The sequence below is a fragment of the Mya arenaria genome, chromosome 16, assembly GCF_026914265.1.
Source record: "Mya arenaria isolate MELC-2E11 chromosome 16, ASM2691426v1".
In the NCBI taxonomy this organism is placed as follows: Eukaryota; Metazoa; Mollusca; class Bivalvia; order Myida; family Myidae; genus Mya; species Mya arenaria.
Window position 1 is genome coordinate 13,805,800 of NC_069137.1, and position 20,535 is coordinate 13,826,334.

Sequence of the window (20,535 nt, forward strand, 5' to 3'; positions counted from 1 at the left end):
TGTCGTGCCAGCACAACATTTGATTTTGAATGTCCAATGTCAGCACAACATTCGATTTTGAATGTCCAATGTCCAATGTCGTGCCAGCACAACATTCCTTTTCGAAATCCCAATGTCCAATGTCGTGCTGGCACGACTTTCACTTTTGAATGTCCAATGTCCAATGTCGTGCCAGCACAACATTCGATTTTGAATGTCCAATGTCCAATGTCGTGCCAGCACCACATTCCTTTTCGAAATCCCAATGTCCATTGTCTAATGTCGTGCTGGCACGACTTTCACTTTTGAATGTCCAATGTCCAGTGTCGTGCCATCACAACATTTGATTTTGAATGTCCAATGTCAGCACAACATTCGATTTTGAATGTCCAATGTCCAATGTCGTGCCAGCACAACATTCCTTTTCGAAATCCAAATGTCCAATGTCGTGCTGGCACGACTTTCACTTTTGAATGTCCAATGTCCAATGTCGTGCCAGCACAACATTCGAGTTTGAATGTCCAATGTCCAATGTCGTGCCAGCACAACATTCCTTTTCGAAATCCCAATGTCCATTGTCTAATGTCGTGCTGGCACGACTTTCACTTTTGAATGTCCAATGTCCAGTGTCGTGCCAGCACAACATTCGATTTTGAATGTCCAATGTCCAATGTCGTGCCAGCACAACATTCGATTTTGAATGTCCAATGTCGTGCTAGCACGACATTCATTTTCGAAATCCCAATGTCCAATGTCGTGCCAGCACAACATTCTATTTTAAATGTCCAATGTCCAATGCCGTGCTAGCACGACTATCACTTTTATATGTCCAATTTCCAATGTCGTGCCAGCTCAACATTCGATTTTGAATGTCCAATGTCCAAAGTCGTGCCATCACAACATTCGATTTTGAATGTACAATGTCCAATGTCGTGCCAGCACAACATTCCTTTTCGAAATCCCAATGTCCAATGTCGTGCTGGCATGACATTCATTTTTGAATGTCCAATGTCCAATGTCGTGCCAGCACGACTTTCACTTTTGAATGTCCAATGTTGAATGTCGTGCCAGCACAACATTCGATTTTGAATTTCCAATGTCCAGCACGACATTCATTTTCGAAACCCCAATGTCCAATGTCGTTCTGGCACGACAATCATTTTTGAATGTCCAATGTCGTGCCAGCACAACATTCGATTTTGAATGTCCAATATCAAATGTCGTGCCAGCACAACATTCGATCTTGAATGTCCAATGTCCAATGTCGTATGTTTAGCTAACTTCACACAGATAAGCTATTTGACATTGGACATTGGTATTTCAAAAATGAATGTCGTGCTAGCACGACATTTGACATTGGACATTCAAAATCGAATGTTGTGCTGGCACGACATTGGACATTGGACATTCAAAATCGAATGTTGTGCTGACACGGCATTGGACATTGGACATTCAAAATTGAAAGTCGTGCTGGCACGACATTGGACATTGGACATTCAAAAATGAATGTCGTGCTGGCACGACATTGGACATTGGGATTTCAAAAATGAATGTCGTGCTGGCACGACATTGGACATTGGACATTCAAAATCGAATGTTGTGCTGGCACGACATTGGACATTGGACATTCAAAATCGTGCTGGCACGACATTCGTTTTTAAATGTCCAATGTCGTGCCAGCACAACATTCGATTTTGAATGTCCAATGTCCAATGTCGTGCCAGCACAACATTCGAGTTTGAATTCCAATGTCCAATGTCGTGCTAGCACGACATTCATTTTTGAAATCCCAATGTCCAATGTCGTGCCAGCACAACATTCATTTTTGAATGTCCAATGTCCAATGTCGTGCTAGCATGACTTTCAATTTTGAATGTCCAATGTCGTGCCAGCACAACATTCGATCTTGAATGTCCAATGTCGTATGTTTAGCTAACTTCACACAGCTAAATATAACAAATCTTCCGTCGTCATTCCCCCATTGACTATGACATTTTATTGTTACAAATAAGGCTCGATGTTTCTAGGGGCATCCCGCAACATGCTCACCAAGATTTGTTTTATTTCAGGAAACCAAGTTTTCAAATATATTTCACAATGGAAAGTCCATTACTTTATAAAAGTATTTGCAGGCCTAAACTAGTGGTATTTTTATATAAAAGTGAATAGTGAATTACATTAAAACCCTGTTAATCCGACGTAGTCTGGACCCAGATAAACGATATTTCGGATTAACAAATATTAATTTTATTAGAAAATGACGGCCTACGTAAATTATTGGTGACGTGAAATATTAATAAAATCTAGACCGAAATATTTTTTGATAGCGATAGTTTCGGATAAACGGTGTTTAAATGCAGTTTAAAGTTTAAACTAATGAACTTTGAATTCTTTGAACTACAGCATGTTTAAATAGCTGATACATTAAGGCTGGTAAAGGAGATTCCTTGACATTGGCTATGATGTATGTGTTAATTATTTAAATAAGAAATCTGAGGGTATATTCTTCACATATAAATATGATGCTGCTTTTATGTGAAAAATAACAACACAAGACCAACCTTTTAACCGCGTTAATTAATTAACGGGACCTGTAATATTCTCCCAGGTTTATTCTACCTGATGCCTGTTGAGCCAGGAACAGGGCGGCAGTGTAGGGCGAGGCGGTCGGCGTATGGACGGACGCCCCCGTATCCGTGGATGATGGACTGCAGGTAGCCGCCCTGGCCCGTGATAAAGTTGGTTACACCGCCGCCGTCCGCATCCTCAGTCCAGATCTTAGTAAAATAAATGTATTTTTTGTTTTTGTAGTTGTTATGCTGCTATTTTTTTATTTTCAAAAAAAAAAAGATATGCTATCGATCTACGCTAGATGATAAACATATTTGGTAAAAACATATAGGCTATCGATCGACACTAGATAATATAACATATTGATCAAAGCTAGATAAAATAGGCTATCAATCGACGCTAGATAATATAACCTATTGATCGACGCTAGATTATATAACCTATCGATCGACGCTAGATAAAATAGGCTATCGATCGACGCTAGATAATATAACCTATCGATCAACGCTAGATAATTTATGTCATCGATCTAAGCTAGATGATATAATCTATCGATCGACTCTAGATAATATGGTCTATCGATCTAAGCTAGATAATATAGGCTATCGATCGACGCTAGATAATATAACCTATCGATCAACGCTAGATAATATATGCCATCGATCTAAGCTAGATGATATATTCTATCGATCGACGCTAGATAATATGGTCTATCGATCTAAGCTAGATTATAAGTATCTTCCATGGCCGAGAGTGTAAGATAGGTTCATTCCGACCCGAGCATAGGGTGTTTTGTGGAAACGAGGTTTACACGAGCGGCTATGGTAGATGCTTTTTCTCCCACCTCAGTTAAACAAAATTAAGTAAAAATGTATTTTTTTGCTGGAACTCTTTTGTGCTTAGTGAAACTAATTGCGTATGGATATGCGATAATTAGTGGTTGTCATGGATATGAGCGCAGTGATTCAGAGTATGTAAACTGTCTTATCGGTCTTAAAATAGTTCTAAGAAGAGTGAAGCATCATTTCTTGAAAGGTGCGTGAAACTTTTTTCTGGTGACATTTGAAGCGTAAAATAATTAACTAGCGTTCTAAATATTGCCACAAGACAAGGTTTCCATGATGCGCTTCAAACAGACGCTACAGACGACAGTCTTCAACAAGGGAGGTAATAACAATGTGGTGACCATTAAAAGAAGTTCCATACGGGCATTTTATCTTCGCCCGTGGGCAAAATAAGAATTACTAGCATGGTTAAATTAATGGATATATTTATCTGAGGTGGGAGAAAATATAGGTCATCAATCTACACTTGATTATAAACATATTTTGTTAAAATATAGGCTAGTGATCTACGCTAAATCATATTTCGTCAAAATATAGAAAGGTTACCGATCTATGTTAGATGATAAGCATATTTTGTTAACATGCAGACATGCCAGCGATAAACGCTAGATGTTGAACATGTTAAAATGTCAGCATCCGAAAAAACCTGATACACTACTGCGTTATGATTCGATGTGTACCTCGGGCGATTTGGCTACGAAAATCTTGTAGTCATAAATAAATGAGGCAGTTTCATTGGTTCCGCAAGGAAATCTCCCCCGGAAAACTAGCCAATGACTCTCACATATGCACAGACACTCATACTAATGTGTGTCCGAAAAGAAATGCTCAAATTGAACTCGATCCGCCTAATGGCGTGAGACCACAGTTATTTTTACTATATGTTTCATATAGACAATAACCTGGCTTTTCACTTTTAAACAGTTCCAATTGAAAAACAAGTAACTAGCTGCTGTAGAACAATCCAAGACACAAAATTTAATCACAAGAAAACATAGGGTTGACCAATGCGTTGTCTCACAAAATTAGTAGTAATACATGACCCTGAGGTCAATACAGAATAAGGCTACAAACAACCAATTTACATAGTTCCACAGGCAATGATTTTTCCAATTTTTACACTGAAAACTATCAGTTTTTGCAATACAGTGTCAAATTATGTTAAACTCTATGCAAAAAGGCCACCAGTTTCTTGCCTTTCATTCAACTTTAATAAAATATTGATACTTGAACACAGGCACTCCTCTTTCTGTATTAACATCCGGGTCAACGGGGGGGGGGGGCAGATAAATGTTGTGGTCTTGAGCCTAATCACTAAACATTTTAAACTAGTCAATTCAATTAGACGAATCGTCTGCGGAGACAACTGACAGTAGAGGGTCTAATATTGAAGAATATCTAATTGTAACATGCGATTTTATTGAAAGAAGAGTAGTCACCCCTGCCTTATACATCTATATGTATATCAACAAGATGATGTCAAATTTCCAACGGTATGGATAAAGTTTACCAGAAATAAGTACCATGATTGCCGACTATGTTTATTAAATAAAGTGTTAATAGGCCATCGATTTACACGAGATGTTCCACACGTTTTGTTAAAATGTAGATAGGATGGCGATGCACGTTAGATTTTTAACACATTTTTACAATATGATACAGCGTTATCATCTAGGCGATATGCGTTACTTGTATTACAAAAGATTGTCACTGCTTATTGGAATCGTATAATAATTTTCATTAACATACTAATCATACATTGAAAGCTCCATATTTGTTCAGCAGCTGCCGGAAGAAGAGTCCCTCCGCTCTGTCAGTCTGATTTAGCTCAAGCCAACCAATGGCGAACATACCCCACGTCATGGCAGGCCCCGCCCCTGTCGTCTGTAAGGTCAAAAAATAAACTATTAATTAGGTTACAAAAAGAGATATGATATGGTAGTCACAACTAAAATGCCCGCCAAAGGCAAACACCCCCCACTTCATGACAGGCCCTACCGTCTTGCCTGTGTGGGTTAACATGTAAGATTTTATGAGGTGGTTACAACAATAGATATGTCACAAGGTACATGGACATACACATTTGGCTGACTTACCCGTGTTACATGGACATACACATTTGGCTGACTTGCCCGTGTTACATGGACATACACCTTTGGCTGACTTGCCCGTGTTACATGGACATACACCTTTGGCTGACTTGCCCAAGTTTCATGGACCTTTGTTACGAGGACATACACCTTTGGCTGACTTGTCCGTGTTACAAGAAGATACCTTTGGCTTTTGATTTGTATGTCCATTCTACAAGGACATTCACCATTTGCTACCTACACCGTTGACGTACTTGCCGATGCTTCTTGGACATACAGCTTTGACTTACTTGCCCATGCTTCTAAGACATACAGCTTTGGTTTACTTCACTGTCGACTTACTTGTCAATGCTTCTAGGAAATACAGCTTTGGCTAACTTGCCCATGCTTCTAAGACATACATCTTTGGTTTACTTCACCGTTGACTTACTTGTCCATGCTTCTAGGACATACAGCTTTGGCTTACTACACCGTTGACGTACTTGTTGATGCTTCTAGGACACACAGCTTTGGCCTACTACACCGTTGACTTACTTTCCCATTCTTCTAGGACATACAGCTGTGGTTTACTTCACCGTTGACTTAATTTCCCATGCTTCTAGGACATACAGCTGTGGCTTACTTCACCGTTGACTTAATTTCCCATGCTTCTAGGACATACAGCTGTGGCTTACTTCACCGTTGACTTACTTTCCCATGCTTCTAGGACATACAGCTGTGGCTTACTTCACCGTTGACTTACTTTCCCATGCTTCTAGGACATACAGCTTTGGCTTACTTCACCGTTGACTTACTTTCCCATGCTTCTAGGACATACAGCTGTGGCTTACTTCACCGTTGACTTACTTTCCCATGCTTCTAGGACATACAGCTGTGGCTTACTTCACCGTTGACTTACTTTCCCATTCTTCTAGGACATACAGCTGTGGCTTACTTCACCGTTGACTTACTTTCCCATGCTTCTAGGACATACATATGTGGCTTACTACACCGTTGACTTACTTTCCCATTCTTCTAGGACATACAGCTGTGGCTTACTTCACCGTTGACTTACTTTCCCATTCTTCTAGGACATACAGCTTTTGTTTACTTCACCGTTGACTTACTTTCCCATGCTTCTAGGACATACAGCTGTGGCTTACTTCACCGTTGACTTACTTTCCCATGCTTCTAGGACATACAGCTGTGGCTTACTACACCGTTGACTTACTTTCCCATGCTTCTAGGACATACAGCTGTGGCTTACTACACCGTTGACTTACTTTCCCATTCTTCTAGGACATACAGCTGTGGCTTACTACACCGTTGACTTACTTTCCCATTCTTCTAGGACATACAGCTTTGGTGTACTTCACCGTTGACTTACTTTCCCATGCTTCTAGGACATACAGCTGTGGCTTACTTCACCGTTGACTTACTTTCCCATGCTTCTAGGACATACAGCTTTGGTTTACTTCACCATTGACTTAATTTCCCATGCTTCTAGGACATACAGCTGTGGCTTACTTCACCGTTGACTTACTTTCCCATGCTTCTAGGACATACAGCTGTGGCTTACTTCACCGTTGACTTACTTTCCCATGCTTCTAGGACATACAGCTGTGGCTTACTACATCGTTGACTTACTTTCCCATGCTTCTAGGACATACAGCTTTGGTTTACTTCACCATTGACTTACTTTCCCATGCTTCTAGGACATACAGCTGTGGCTTACTTCACCGTTGACTTACTTTCCCATGCTTCTAGGACATACAGCTGTGGCTTACTTCACCGTTGACTTACTTTCCCATGCTTCTAGGACATACAGCTTTGGCTTAAGTGTCGATGCTACAAGGACATACTTTGGATTACATGATTATGGATTTATTAACTGAAGGAGGCGAACAATCTTTTATGGTGAATATACACAATTTCACCCTCGAAATTACATATGGATAAATAATTCCCGGTGTTCATTTTGCAACACAATCACGAGTCTTTTACACATTAGTATGATTAATAGTGCTGGCTATTAAACAAAAAAGCGTTTAAGTGTCAAATATATATACGCATGTTTGTAGTCAAAACAAAATTACACAGCAAAACTGCGATCGCTCGAGGTCGCCGGGGACCGAGCCTAAACCTCGAGGGAACCGATGTTTCGAACGATCCGATTTTCAATTCTCCAATCTGTTATGAAAAATATTTCAGTGTATTTTAAGTATGAAGTAGTCTGTTTACTTAGACACAGAATATGTGTTGCGTTGTGAAAATCGCTCATATGTTCAAAGGCTGTCGTTTACTATATGTTTACTAAATATAAAATGTAAAAGAAATATCAATAAATCAATAAATAGATATTTTTTACAAAATGGCCATATTGCAAAGCAAAGTGACAAAAAGGAATTCTTTTCAGAGATTCCTATGTTGGATTGATTTGGTAGTGTTTATTCATATTTTTATTACTCATGTACATTTCTCACAACTAACTTCTAATAGTATCTTCTAAAATGCCCATATCGACTTATATCGATCATGCGTTAACAGTGTAAAACGGGTTTTCATACCTTATCAATTGCCTTTCAACTGCCATTGCACTTCTTGCAACTTGCGAAAATTTAAATACCTAGCAATAGTTTGGTTTTTTTGGAACACGCGTTCGGGAAAAAGTGTGAAATTATGACCTCGAGAGAGCCATAAGGTTTTTTGCATAATTTGTGTACTTGGGACCGAGAATATTGCTCGACTCCTCGACATAATTAGGTTTCGATGCAGTGTAGGTATATCTTATATGAAAATAGAAGGAAAAAGGTTTGGGACCAAGCTCCGATCTCGAGGGAACGCCGGTTCTCGAACGACCGCTTGTTCGAACGAACGCAACTTTACTGTATACCGGCAATTCGAATACGAGTAACACTGCGTCAAGCAGCGTCGCAAAAAAACAAGCAAAGATGTGATTTTATCAAATAACAGTGTAAAGGTTAAAAGATATGTAAATTATCTTATTACGTATAAAGATAGTTATGTAGGATATCGTTATCTTTGAAAATAATACTTCACATATGAATGCTACCACGTTCACAAGTTCTCACATTTTCGTATATTTCCAGATCGTTTCGTCTGACGTCAGACGTCATGGCTAGCTGCAGTGGAAACCCGAGGAGGATGCCGTCACCTTGCTTAACCGACACATCTGTAGGTACAAGGTAGCAGTAATGTTAGACGAACTTAAATACAAGTCACAGACTTCCATGATGAGTGATGACACGTGTGTTAGAAAAACACCTAGGTATGTTGCTGTGTTAGAACTTGTGTCTCCTTCATTTTTTTTTTTACTTTTTGATATATATGCGTTATATAAAGAAATATGATTTATTGAAACAAAAATATGTTCAAATGACTAATGCAACATAATTTAAGAAAAATATAATATCAATTAATACACATTTCCACATTTTTTAATATAAACTGATTTTTATTTACAAGAAGATTAATAAACATTTCTTTTTTTCAATCTTATCATCGATATTTGCTAAAATACGTGGAATGTTCATTTTGATGTGACAGTACGGCGACAAGTTTTCGTGAATAAAGAAAAACTGCGATCGTTCGAGGCCCTTTTATTTTTATATAAAATATACTAACGATGGATCGAAACCTATATAGTCGAGGACTCGTTACCAATCGCCAGGCCTCGAAAGATTGCCTGTTAGAACGATCGTAGTTTTACTGCAATATATGTTATTATACATTTGATGTGTTATATTAATCAAAATGGAATCGATTCTATTTAATTGAATTGAATTGCGAAACGTGGCAAGCAACTCACTGACTTATAGTCAAACGCACAATAAACTCTGATATCAAGTCCTACCATTATAAGTTATTAAAATATACATACGTGTATACCAAAATTAAACAAAACAAAAATAAATACTTTTAGTGTAACCGTCATATTCCGGATGGTAGTTTTTGTCAGCGTCAAAAGGAATGTACATTTTTCCAGCCACTTGTTCAAATTCAGGTGGAGCGAGACAGTGGATGACGTCACACAGGAAGTGAGGTAAAAGAAGCGCCATCTTGGCCACGTAGTTTGTGTACACAGAGTTGTTCACTGGGTAGTGCCACTCGTCTGGTGGCATCACGTCTGGAGAATAAAAACTACATGTATATAAATAGTTAAGTACGTAAAACATCGCAAGACATTTGAAATTTGATTTGAGTTCACATACTTTTAAAAGTTGTAACCATTTGGTTTGGTCTTTAGTTCAGAAACATAGGGGAATCTTAGATGGTTTAAAAAATGTTCCAAAGCATTTTTTCAGTAGTGCTTGAATCCTCAATTGCATTCATAATTTAAAAGATATTGACCATTGACTGCAAAGGTTTGCATGTTTTCAAATTTTCTGAAATAGGCTGACTTATGTTGTTTTTCTCATTGTTTATATGTACTACACGTGTGTAAAAACAATAGCAATTAAAAAATACACAGACCACTTCACCGTGCGCATTTGTGAAATATAAATCAGATCTCACTATGTATCTCGTACATTCCTGTAGATCTATTCAGTACTGATCTAGACTTCCAGAACTCTGCAATGGCGAATACAGTTTCGCGGAAGTGCACATCGTGAAGGAGCGGTGAATCTCCCGCCATCATGACATACTGCCGTAACGCCAACGCCACGTCACCAGTCACGTGATGCTCGTAGTCCTGTGCAGGCGGCCACGGTGTCACGTCAAGTCCTGACAAATAGTATAAATAAACATGTATTTGTTTTAATGTAGTATGTGTAAATTAAACAGGTTAGAATGTTCGCCAAGCTTACGTATCATATTTTATTTAATTATTAATGCATTATTAAAATTATAGTCATACGTATCGCAAAAAAGCACTTGTCCGTTATTCACTTTTGTTATACGGCTGCATTCCATGCCGTAGACGTCACGTCATAACAAGTGTCATTGCACGGGGTAAAAATGATAATATAAGACAAGGTAGCGCATCATTTAAGGGATATTTATTCTTAAATCATGTCCACTTAAGTTAGTTACCCTTGTAACGAATTTTATAAAAGGATAATTACAACTGCCTTTTGATTCGGTGGGTCGTATTTGACTCGTACGTGGAGTATTTGCGGAAATTTACTCCATTCGAATTCAACGCGCTGTATCGAAACGAGGTACTTATGACCATACTTTATATTACAAGTCGCTTCTTTGGATAAATTCGTTTTTAATACATTTTTAACAATTTGTTGTTGTTTTTTGTTTGTACGGGCATTTCAAAAAATATATTAAGAAGTTCAGTTCATGTTTGCAAATGTTCTGACTTTGTATGAAGGAAGAACATGGGGTGTACCAGTAAACGCGCTCTCCCATGCGTACTGAGCGCCAGAATGTCCGGTCCGGCGCGCGAACTCGCGCGAGGCGTTAAGAGTCCGGAAGCGCGTGTTTAAAAGGACAGGCGCTAGGTCCCCGTGCAGCACGAGCACAGGCGGGTACATCCACGTGTCCTGGTCCCAAAACACATGACCATTGTAACCCTGGAATTTAAGGTTTTGATGTTTTATCTAAATCATTTAAATGCTTATGTAAAGCCTAAAATAAAAACAACAGAACATGTTTTATTTGCGCAGTTCTTTGTTTTATTTTACACAAAACAAGAATCAAGTCTTCTGACAGAAATACCGTTTCTTATGTTGTTATTAAGTTATGAACCCACCAATAAATGAAACAAATTTCTTAAACATATAATTAATTATGACCTTAAAGCTGCACTCTCGCAGATTGACATTTTTTTACATTTAGTTAGTTTCTGTCTCAGAATCAGCTGATTTCGGTATCCATGCCTCCAACTCGGTCATGAAAGATAACTCACAATAGAACAAATCTCAGAAAAAAACTTATTTTTCTTAAAGCGGTACTAACGCTTTTAGCCATAAAATAGCAATTTTCGAGCGTAAATATGAATAAATGTGATCTGTTCTTTTGTCAACAGTCTTGTATCACTGGTTTCCAGACGCAAAATTTGGCTCATTCCAAGACAAACAATAAAGTTATCAAAACGGTCAATCTTTAAGAGTGCAGCTTTAAAAAGACCATATCAGTATACATATACCGCATATCTCATACATTATGCGCGAGGTCAGCGGGCGACAGTCCCACGAAAGGCCAGACAGTATCTTCCTGGAGCGGCATAGCGGAAGTGATGTAATACAGAGCGCTGTAGACGGAAGACGCCAATGTGACGTTACCGATGACGTCAATGCGACCGGTGTCCCACACCTCGTGCCATTTGGTCACGTGGGATGAGCGGAGTGTGCCTTCTAGGTAGAGTGACCTCCCTGGAAACGATTTACAAACGTTAAAGTGACACTCGTGCTTAAAATCAATACAGAAACATGGTTAACAAACATAAATTATGAGTGATAAACGTCTTACTAAATAATGCATTGATGGAAAGTATTAATTACTGATATCAAGACCGTGTATTTTAAAGCTGAAAACGCATAAATATTAAATGACTGGTGAGTTCTAAAACATTCACAGTGATCAAATATCGTCTCATATTTAAAGTTAGAAAAGTCGTGTTTTCTGCGCTTTTTTTCAAATTAAACACAGGTTCCTTCATAAGAACCATTCTTTTTTATATTTGTTCATCCCTTTTGGTAATTTAAAAACTAAAGCAATTGTATAAATTGTGGTACATTTGGGAGTAAGGGTGCATCTTTAAGAATACCGATAATGGCTGTTGTGTTACTCTACCATTGAACGTGCCTCAAGACTTGAGTGGGCATCGAATTAAAAGTGAGCACCTGTTGATTAAGATTCAATTCACATACCCGACAAAACAAGTTGAAAACTAAACAGTTCAAGCAGTGTAAATGGGAAACAACGTTGTTTTTTCCAAGATGAAGACATTAGCAAGGCAAGTTGTTGTGTTTAAACTATGACAAATAAACTTGCTGAGTCACATAACAATTGATACCACTGGTAGCCTGGTATATAGGCATTGTTATATATGTGCGTGTCGTTTCGTGTACTAAGTTTCATGTAAATAAAATACTCACACGGTCTTGAGTTTAGGCCAGGATTACACTTTTTACATGCGAGAAAAACATATGAGCTAATAACTACTTCTTACAAACGCTTTTGCCTGTGGTTCTTCGTGACCAACAGTCAAAACTCGCTATGTCGAAGTCGTTGAGACCTCGTAAAATTCTTCGACAAAACGAACATTCTGTATAACCGACATACCACACACGTCTTTCTAAACCCAAAATATTGGGAAGAAACGTTCGACATATCGAGATAACAGAGTTTGACATAGCGAATTTCGACTGTATATTATAGCTAACCTTTTGTAAAGGCGAACGCGGCGTCTGCTTGGTTCGTACTGACGGACATCAGAAACACAAGCGTCTCCGTGCCCGAGTGACCACTATCGACGGTGACGTCAAGGGGAACGGTTTTGTAGTACACGTGCACTGGGGTAAGCCCAGATTCGGGAGTCTCTGCCTCGAGTATGGTTCCGTACTTGTAGCTGAATGGAAGACACGGATGGGTAAATGGGTACGGAAATTAAACTTATACTTGAAACTATATCGCTGTGTATTGTAAAATCAGTGATTGTCCATTCGTTATGATGTCGAGTAACGAGTTAATTCATTGTCAGAATCTAATAATGTAAGTAATAGTTAAATGACCTGAAGTAAATTCTTAATGATTAAGAAGGGGCGGAGTGAGCTTAGAATACGACCTTATTAATTGAGACATTGCCAATGACGCAGGAACGTGTATTGAATGAGTGGCATTTGGCGGACTTTAAAACACGTTCGCAAGTTGAAATTCTTAATGATTAAGCCTAGCAGTAAATGATCGCTTATCTGCAATTTAATTGGCTGAAAAAAAAGTTTTATAAGTACATTTATATCGAATCGGATATCGTTTCAATTAATTTCCTCACAATCCAAAATATCAAGGTTGTCCGGTTAGCGCACTCGCTTCTCACCAAGGCAAGGCAAGGTTCGATTCCCGGCCTGGGTGCATGTGAGTTTGGTTAGTGGTCACCAAGCCGGACAAGTGGGTTTTCTCCGGGTACTCCGGTTTCCCCCACAACACAAGATCACACTCTCGCGCGATCGTACCAACGAGAGTGACTTAGTATAAGCTATCATAGCTTCCTTCACAATCGTTGTAAAATGTGTAATAGTTAAAGTAAATATCAAGGGAAAATCATACTTTGCTGAAGCTACGTCGCTGGTAGCATCTTGGAGCGTCACAGAAGAGCTTTGGTTCCCATGATTGACTTTAAGAGGAATGGTCAGCGTTCTCTGCTGGCCGTCTGTTGCTACGGTGAGCTCCGTTACTAGGAGACGGTTGAACACGCGATGGGCGTACATGGTAACCGTGACGCGCCAGTGATCACCTCGGTATATTTCTTCATAGATTCCTAGAACATAAATGGACCTTCTGACTCTAATGAATAAAATTGATCCGCAGCCTTTAGGTTTGGATCATAGTAAGTTATTTGACGTTCAACCAAATTAAAAGGCCCAGTTTCGATTCCCCACCCAAACATTTAAAAAATTTAATACATTGTAAACCGTCCATATACATCCGGCCCCAATATCACGAACATATTTAAGTCAAATCTCAAACTCAGTCTCAACACATTATACCATATAGCATCAAAATTCATTAAAAATCATATATGTTTGTTTGACAGTTTTATAAGCACATTCTATCATAGAATATGCTCATAAAAGATGTACGTGAAGTTAGCGGCCAAGCGGCCTAGCGGCCTAGCGGCGTGAAGTTAGCGGCCTAGCGGCGTGAAGTTAGCGGCCTGGCGGCCTAGCGGCGTGAAGTGTGCGGCCTAGCGGCCTGGCGGCCTAATTATTTTTTCTATTTCCAAGCAATTGTTAATGCGTTTTTTTTTTTAAAACACTGATAAATCAAAGTTTTTTATTCATATAGTTACATAGCGTCCTTAAATTGTTATCTATTCAGAATATTTTTCTTTACCTTTTATTCTAAAACAACTGTTTTATGAATCATTGTTTTATGCACAAATTATCACTCTGAAGCGTTTTTCAACTCTTTTTTTCAAAAAAGTCGATCAAGCACTTCAGCGGCCTAGCGGCCTACCGGCGTGAAATTAGCGGCCTGGCGGCCTAGCGGCCTAAATTGAATCCTATTTCAAAGCATGTATACATGCATTTTCTTCTAAAACAATGAAGAACAGGCATGTTTAATGCTTTGAAATAGATAACTAACAGTGAATTATTTGAATCTAGAAAAAAATATTAAATCTAGAATGCTTAGACCAAGTTGAGATTTATATCTTATATCAACACAGTGCATAGACTCTATACACTATATGGATATGCTCGATACACCGTGACAGTACATACACTGGTGTTATATTCTATACCAGTATATACTGTGCACGGTATATATTCTATTCATTCTCAGAGGTGTTGAAGCAGTGCTTCAACACCCCTGTTCTCTATACAATGTATACAGCCAGAGATTTTGAAGATTTACTTCAACTCCTCTGTTATAGTCTATATACATTGTGGAAGCGTGCACTATACTCTATTCATTGTCAAGAGGTGTTGAAGCAGTGCTTCAACACCCCTGCTCTCTATACAATGTATACAGCCAGAGATTTTGAAGATTTACTTCAACTCCTCTGTTATAGTCTATATACATTGTGGAAGCGTGCACTATACTCTATTCATTGTCAAGAGGTGTTGAAGCAGTGCTTCAACACCCCTGTTCTCTATACAATGTATACAGCCAGAGATTATGAAGATTTACTTCAACTCCTCTGTTATAGTCTATATACATTGTGGAAGCGTGCACTATACTCTATTCATTGTCAAGAGGTGTTGACGCAGTGCTTCAACACCCCTGTTCTCTATACAATGTATACAGCCAGAGATTTTGAAGATTTACTTCAACTCCTCTGTTATAGTCTATATACATTGTGGAAGCGTGCACTATACTCTATTCATTCTTAGAGGTGTTGAAGCAGTGCTTCAACACCTCTGTTCTCTATGCAATGTATACAGCCAGAGATTTTGAAGATTTACTTCAACTTCTCTGTTATAGTCTATATACATTGTGGTAGCGTGCGCTATACTCTATTCATTTTCAGAGGTGTTGAAGCAGTGCTTCAACACCCCTGTTCTCTATGCAATGTATCAACCAGAGATTTTGAAACTTTACATCAATTCCTCTGTTATAGTCTATATACATTGTGGTGGCGTGCACTATTCTCTATCTGTAAATTTGAACCTGTGTTATAGTCTATATACATTGTGGTAGCGTGCACTATACTCTATACTCATTCTCAGAGGTGTTGAAGCAGTGCTTCAACACCTCTGTTCTCTATTCAATGTATACAAACGGAGATTTTTGAACAAAAAATGGAGAAAACTGCACAAAAATAATTTTGATGAATTTATGTCATATCAGGCAACATATTTAATATACTTAAATCATAGAACAATTATATGGCGCAAAAAATGATTTTTGGGGTAAAATGTTGGAAAAATTAAATGAAAATGACAATTTATGAATTTTGCCAATAACTCTGCCTTATTTTGCAATAAAAACACCAGAACTACTGCAGCTAATATATATCATTTAACATTATTATATATTATATAGAAACACAGGTTTTTTTTTTAAATATGATTTTCGGGGTAAAATGTATGAAAAATTAAATGGAAATGAGAATTTCTGGAATTTGCCAATAACTTTTTCAAATATTGCAATAGAATGACCAGAATTACTGTATTTCATAAATATTACAGTTTAATATATCAAAAGTAAAGAAACTATGTAATTTTGTGAAATGTGAATTTTGGGGAAAATGTTTGAAAAATTAAATAAAAATGAGAATTTCTGAAATTGCAAATTATTAGCACAAATTTTGCAATACAATGACCAGAAATTTTACTGTATTCAATAGATACTATAATACAGTATAACAAACCTAAAGTGTAGAAACCATGTATTGTGTGAAGTGTGATTTGGGGGGTAAAATGAAATTAAATAAAAATCGACACACAGCAGTTATCAAACAACACAAATAAACAAAAATCATTTATGTGCATTTTTCTGAAATTGTCTCCTTAATTTTTGAAGCTCTGCATCAATCCTCTGTCAAATCAATTAATCTTGTTCTCTGTATTCATTTATGATGATCCCCTTTTAGTTAATAAATCTTTTGAAATCATTGAAAATTGACCTTTTTCTCTGTCACCTGTATGTCGATGAATTTTATAATGCAGATATTTGCCAGACTCGCAAAATTCATAACAAACCAAAAGCCCAAGGCATTTTTTCAAGAATATAATGCGACAGTCACTTGGGTGTGGAGCCTTGCCCAGCAACGTCTACATTTTTAAATTGTCATAGCCTAAAATTGTCATTTCCCGACATGCCAACATTTAGACATATCCAACATGATAACCCAAACTAAGGTCTCCCTAGGCTAAATACTTTTCCAGCTAGACACTAGAATTGGACCTACAATATCGAAGATGTCCATAAAACCCAATTCACATAACAGTACAGGAGACCAGGACAACCAAAAGACATGGTTGTCTATGTTATAAACAAACAAGACTATGCATTTACCATAACTGTATCTATTTTGAACATGAACAGAACATTAGTAAATTTAATCCTAAGAATCTGATGTCAATAATCCCGTACATGTATGTATATCTATGTCCATCAATATGATAAGAAATGGAAGTTTCTTCTAAAACATACACAGAAACAGCTATTGTTCATATAAACCATAATATAAGGTGTCTTATAATTATGTCAACAAGAGCTGTCTTTGGACAGCACGCTCAATTAAATGAGGCTTTGTCTTAAAAATGAATACAATAATGATGTAATATGTGCCTGTCAAAAGCAATAAAAAGAGTCAAATTAAAAAGTTAACTAGAAATGCTGCAATGCAACAAGAACTTCAGCCTTCATTGTGAGATTCAGTTTTAAATGTATTAAAACTGAAGTTATTCAGTACCAAGCATTTTTCTATTTTTAGTTACAGTGACCATGACCCTAGGGACCCAAATCAAATATAAAAATGAATGGAAATTTTGCCTTTAGACAGTTATTAAATGGTAAATAATATTTGACAGTTATCTATGTACATCTACATTTTAACTTTAAAAAGGTTTCCTTGACATTAAACAATCATTTGTTTTTATAAACAAAAAATTAACAAAACAATATGGCGAACAGATCAAGAATCTAGGTTTAAGAAGTGACATTTCTAGAGGCTTACCATGTGCTCCAATATGTATGGAACTTAATACCGTATTTTCTCGACTATAAGACGGGGAAATTGGGTCCCGATTTTTACCCCCAAAGTAGGGGACCCGTCTTATAAGCGAGTCGATAAAATATTAAAAAAAGATTCAAGTCAAAATCAGTAAAATTTTACATAGGGTATTCGTCTATCCAGTATATCGTCTGCTGATACAAGTATGGGGCAATTAAGTAAACAACAACACGAAATATCTTCACCGCGCGTGCTCTGACGTCACACAGTGTACCGTTATATCTGCATTTTTTCTCATGGCGCGTGTCAGTATAATTAGTTTGACAGATATATCAAATCAATAAATTGGAATCTTAATATGATGTAGGTACCTAACTGTCAATTTGATTAAGCAAACAAATGACAATGCGAATATGAATCCTTTATGTTCGTCGCCAATCAAGGGACAATATTGCCTGAAGCATTATTGCTAAACAAACACCTATTTATGCCGCGGCTTTTCGCAGTTATGTTATTAAAGCCATTTATTTTGCCGAAGAACTTCATTGGTGTCTTCAATAAAAAAAAAACTAAAACAAACATATGTTGTTATTGATTAATTATTACAATTCCGATAAGTAACGACCTGTCCTGCAAACTTATGTACTCATTTTTAACCTACCTCCAAATAGAGAGCTCACAGTTGACTGCCATTTTCTTTGAGGAAAACAAAAACAGTTACCGCGAAAGTCGATAATTGTCCGTTGAGCTTGAACATTTTTACACATTAGGAAGAATTTTAGCATTTTAGATTTGCTTAAAAATTGACCCCGTCTTATAAGCGAGTCGAAACAAAAAGCACCAGATTTCATGGGCAAAGTTAGGGGGCCGTCTTATAAGCGAATCGCCTTATAGTCGAGAAAATACGGTAACCATGGTTTTATTGAATTTATACTGTCATATAGGGTAATGTGCAATATAGTTAACAGAACACTCAAAAGTACAATGAAACATTTAAGTTAGAAGTTAAAATATAATTAGACAATTAGCCATAATTGACCAAGTCAGTATGGAAATTAACAACAGAACAAGGTAACTAAAAAAAAATATAGATTAAAAATAATAATATATGATTTGCATTCATTTAATTCAAGTTTAAAACAAACTTTTAATAATGAGCTAGCTCATTTGTTACTAAGCAATGTGCTTTATTGCTCACCTCAGAACCAGACACATTATTTGTTTCAATAATATGTTCACAAGATTTTATTCACTAAAATATGTGCCTAATTATTAACTTTTTACATGTTATGCCTTATTTGTTGAAAAGTCTTGCTGGCTAAGTTGTGATTTATGATGAGGAAACAATACCTCTATGAATAGCAATTTTTAAGGTTTTTAATACTTGATTTAGTGACTCCTGTTTCATCTTACCTACATTCATTCTTTAAGGAAAGCTTGGGAAGAGAATATGGCCTATAAAACTAGAACATAGTTTTTTTCTATAACTTGACCAAATTTCATTCATATAAAGTGGAACTTGAGGCCACTCTAATCAAACACATTTTGACCAATAAACAAGTTTCACCTAATATTATTTAAATGTTGACGAGAATAAATACTGACAAATATCATGAAAATTATATATATAGTTTCTGAAGCATTTACAGTTTGTATTATTAGAACAAACAACCTACATGCTTTTTGTCCAACCTGAACAGTTATCAATCTCTACTAAGATTTTTTTGGTAAACATATTCTGGCCAGTATGAATAAAGACCAAAGAGACAAGAGCTGTCACAGAGACAGCGCTCTCGACTATTCCGCTGCTTTTCAGTGAAAGGATTGAAAAGTTTTGGCGAAACATGCATGGATCACTGTTAGATTAGATTTCAATGCAATACATGATGTGCGGAGATATTAACATAAATGTGGTTACATGCAAAATTTTAACCAGAATTTTTATCTAACTTGATTATTCAATTAGGTTGGGTGGTTGTATAAAGTCTCAATGCAATTCATCCAGTAGTTGCTGAGATATTAACCTATGTGTGCTTACATGCAAAACCTTAACCAGAATTTCTGAGTGAAATAATAAACGCAAGTATTTGCATTAAATGCAAACTATAGTTATATAACTTGGAAAATTAAGTAGGTTGGATGGTTGAGTACCATTGTATCAAGTCTCAATGCAATACCTCAAGCAGTTGCTGAGATATTAACCTATGTGTGCTTGCATGCAAAACCTTAACCAGAATTTCTAAGTCAAATAATAAAGGCCTATTATTTACATTAAATGCAAACTAGAGTTATCTTACTTGTTTAAATAAGTAGGTTGGATGGTTGAGTACCATTGTATCAAGTCTCAATGCAATACCTCAAGCAGTTGCTGAGATATTAACCTATGTGTGCTTGCATGCAAAACCATAACCAGAATTTCTAAGTCAAATAATAAAGGCCTATTATTTACATTAAATGCAAACTAGAGTTATCTTACTTGTTTAAATAAGTAGGTTGGATGATTGAGTACCATTGTATCAAGTCTCAATGCAATACCTCAAGTAGTTGCTGAGATATTAACCTATGTGTGCTTGCATGCAAAATCTTAACCAGAATTTCTAAGTCAAATATTAAAGGCCTATTATTGGCATTAAATGCAAAGTAGAGTTATCAAACTTGGTTAATTAAGTAGGTTGGATGGTTGAGTACCATTGTATAAAGTCTCAATGCAATACTTCAAGTAGTTGCTGAGATATTAGCCTATGTGTGCTTG

At 37.0% G+C, this 20,535-nt stretch overlaps 1 protein-coding gene across 1 annotated transcript in view; it reads right to left on the reverse strand.

The window, feature by feature from the left end:
- LOC128222566 (protein-glucosylgalactosylhydroxylysine glucosidase-like) overlaps positions 1 to 20,535 on the reverse strand; it is a 37,798-nt gene that overhangs the window by 6,437 nt on the left and 10,826 nt on the right. Inside the window, exons 3-11 of the mRNA XM_052931644.1 lie at positions 13,709 to 13,919; positions 12,826 to 13,010; positions 11,600 to 11,811; positions 10,827 to 11,010; positions 10,001 to 10,210; positions 9,402 to 9,611; positions 8,557 to 8,657; positions 5,154 to 5,279; positions 2,599 to 2,756 (exon numbers count right to left, since the gene is read on the reverse strand). Of these exons, the coding sequence (XP_052787604.1) occupies positions 2,599 to 2,756; positions 5,154 to 5,279; positions 8,557 to 8,657; positions 9,402 to 9,611; positions 10,001 to 10,210; positions 10,827 to 11,010; positions 11,600 to 11,811; positions 12,826 to 13,010; positions 13,709 to 13,919 (1,597 nt within the window). The remainder of the gene's footprint in view (positions 1 to 2,598; positions 2,757 to 5,153; positions 5,280 to 8,556; positions 8,658 to 9,401; positions 9,612 to 10,000; positions 10,211 to 10,826; positions 11,011 to 11,599; positions 11,812 to 12,825; positions 13,011 to 13,708; positions 13,920 to 20,535) is intronic.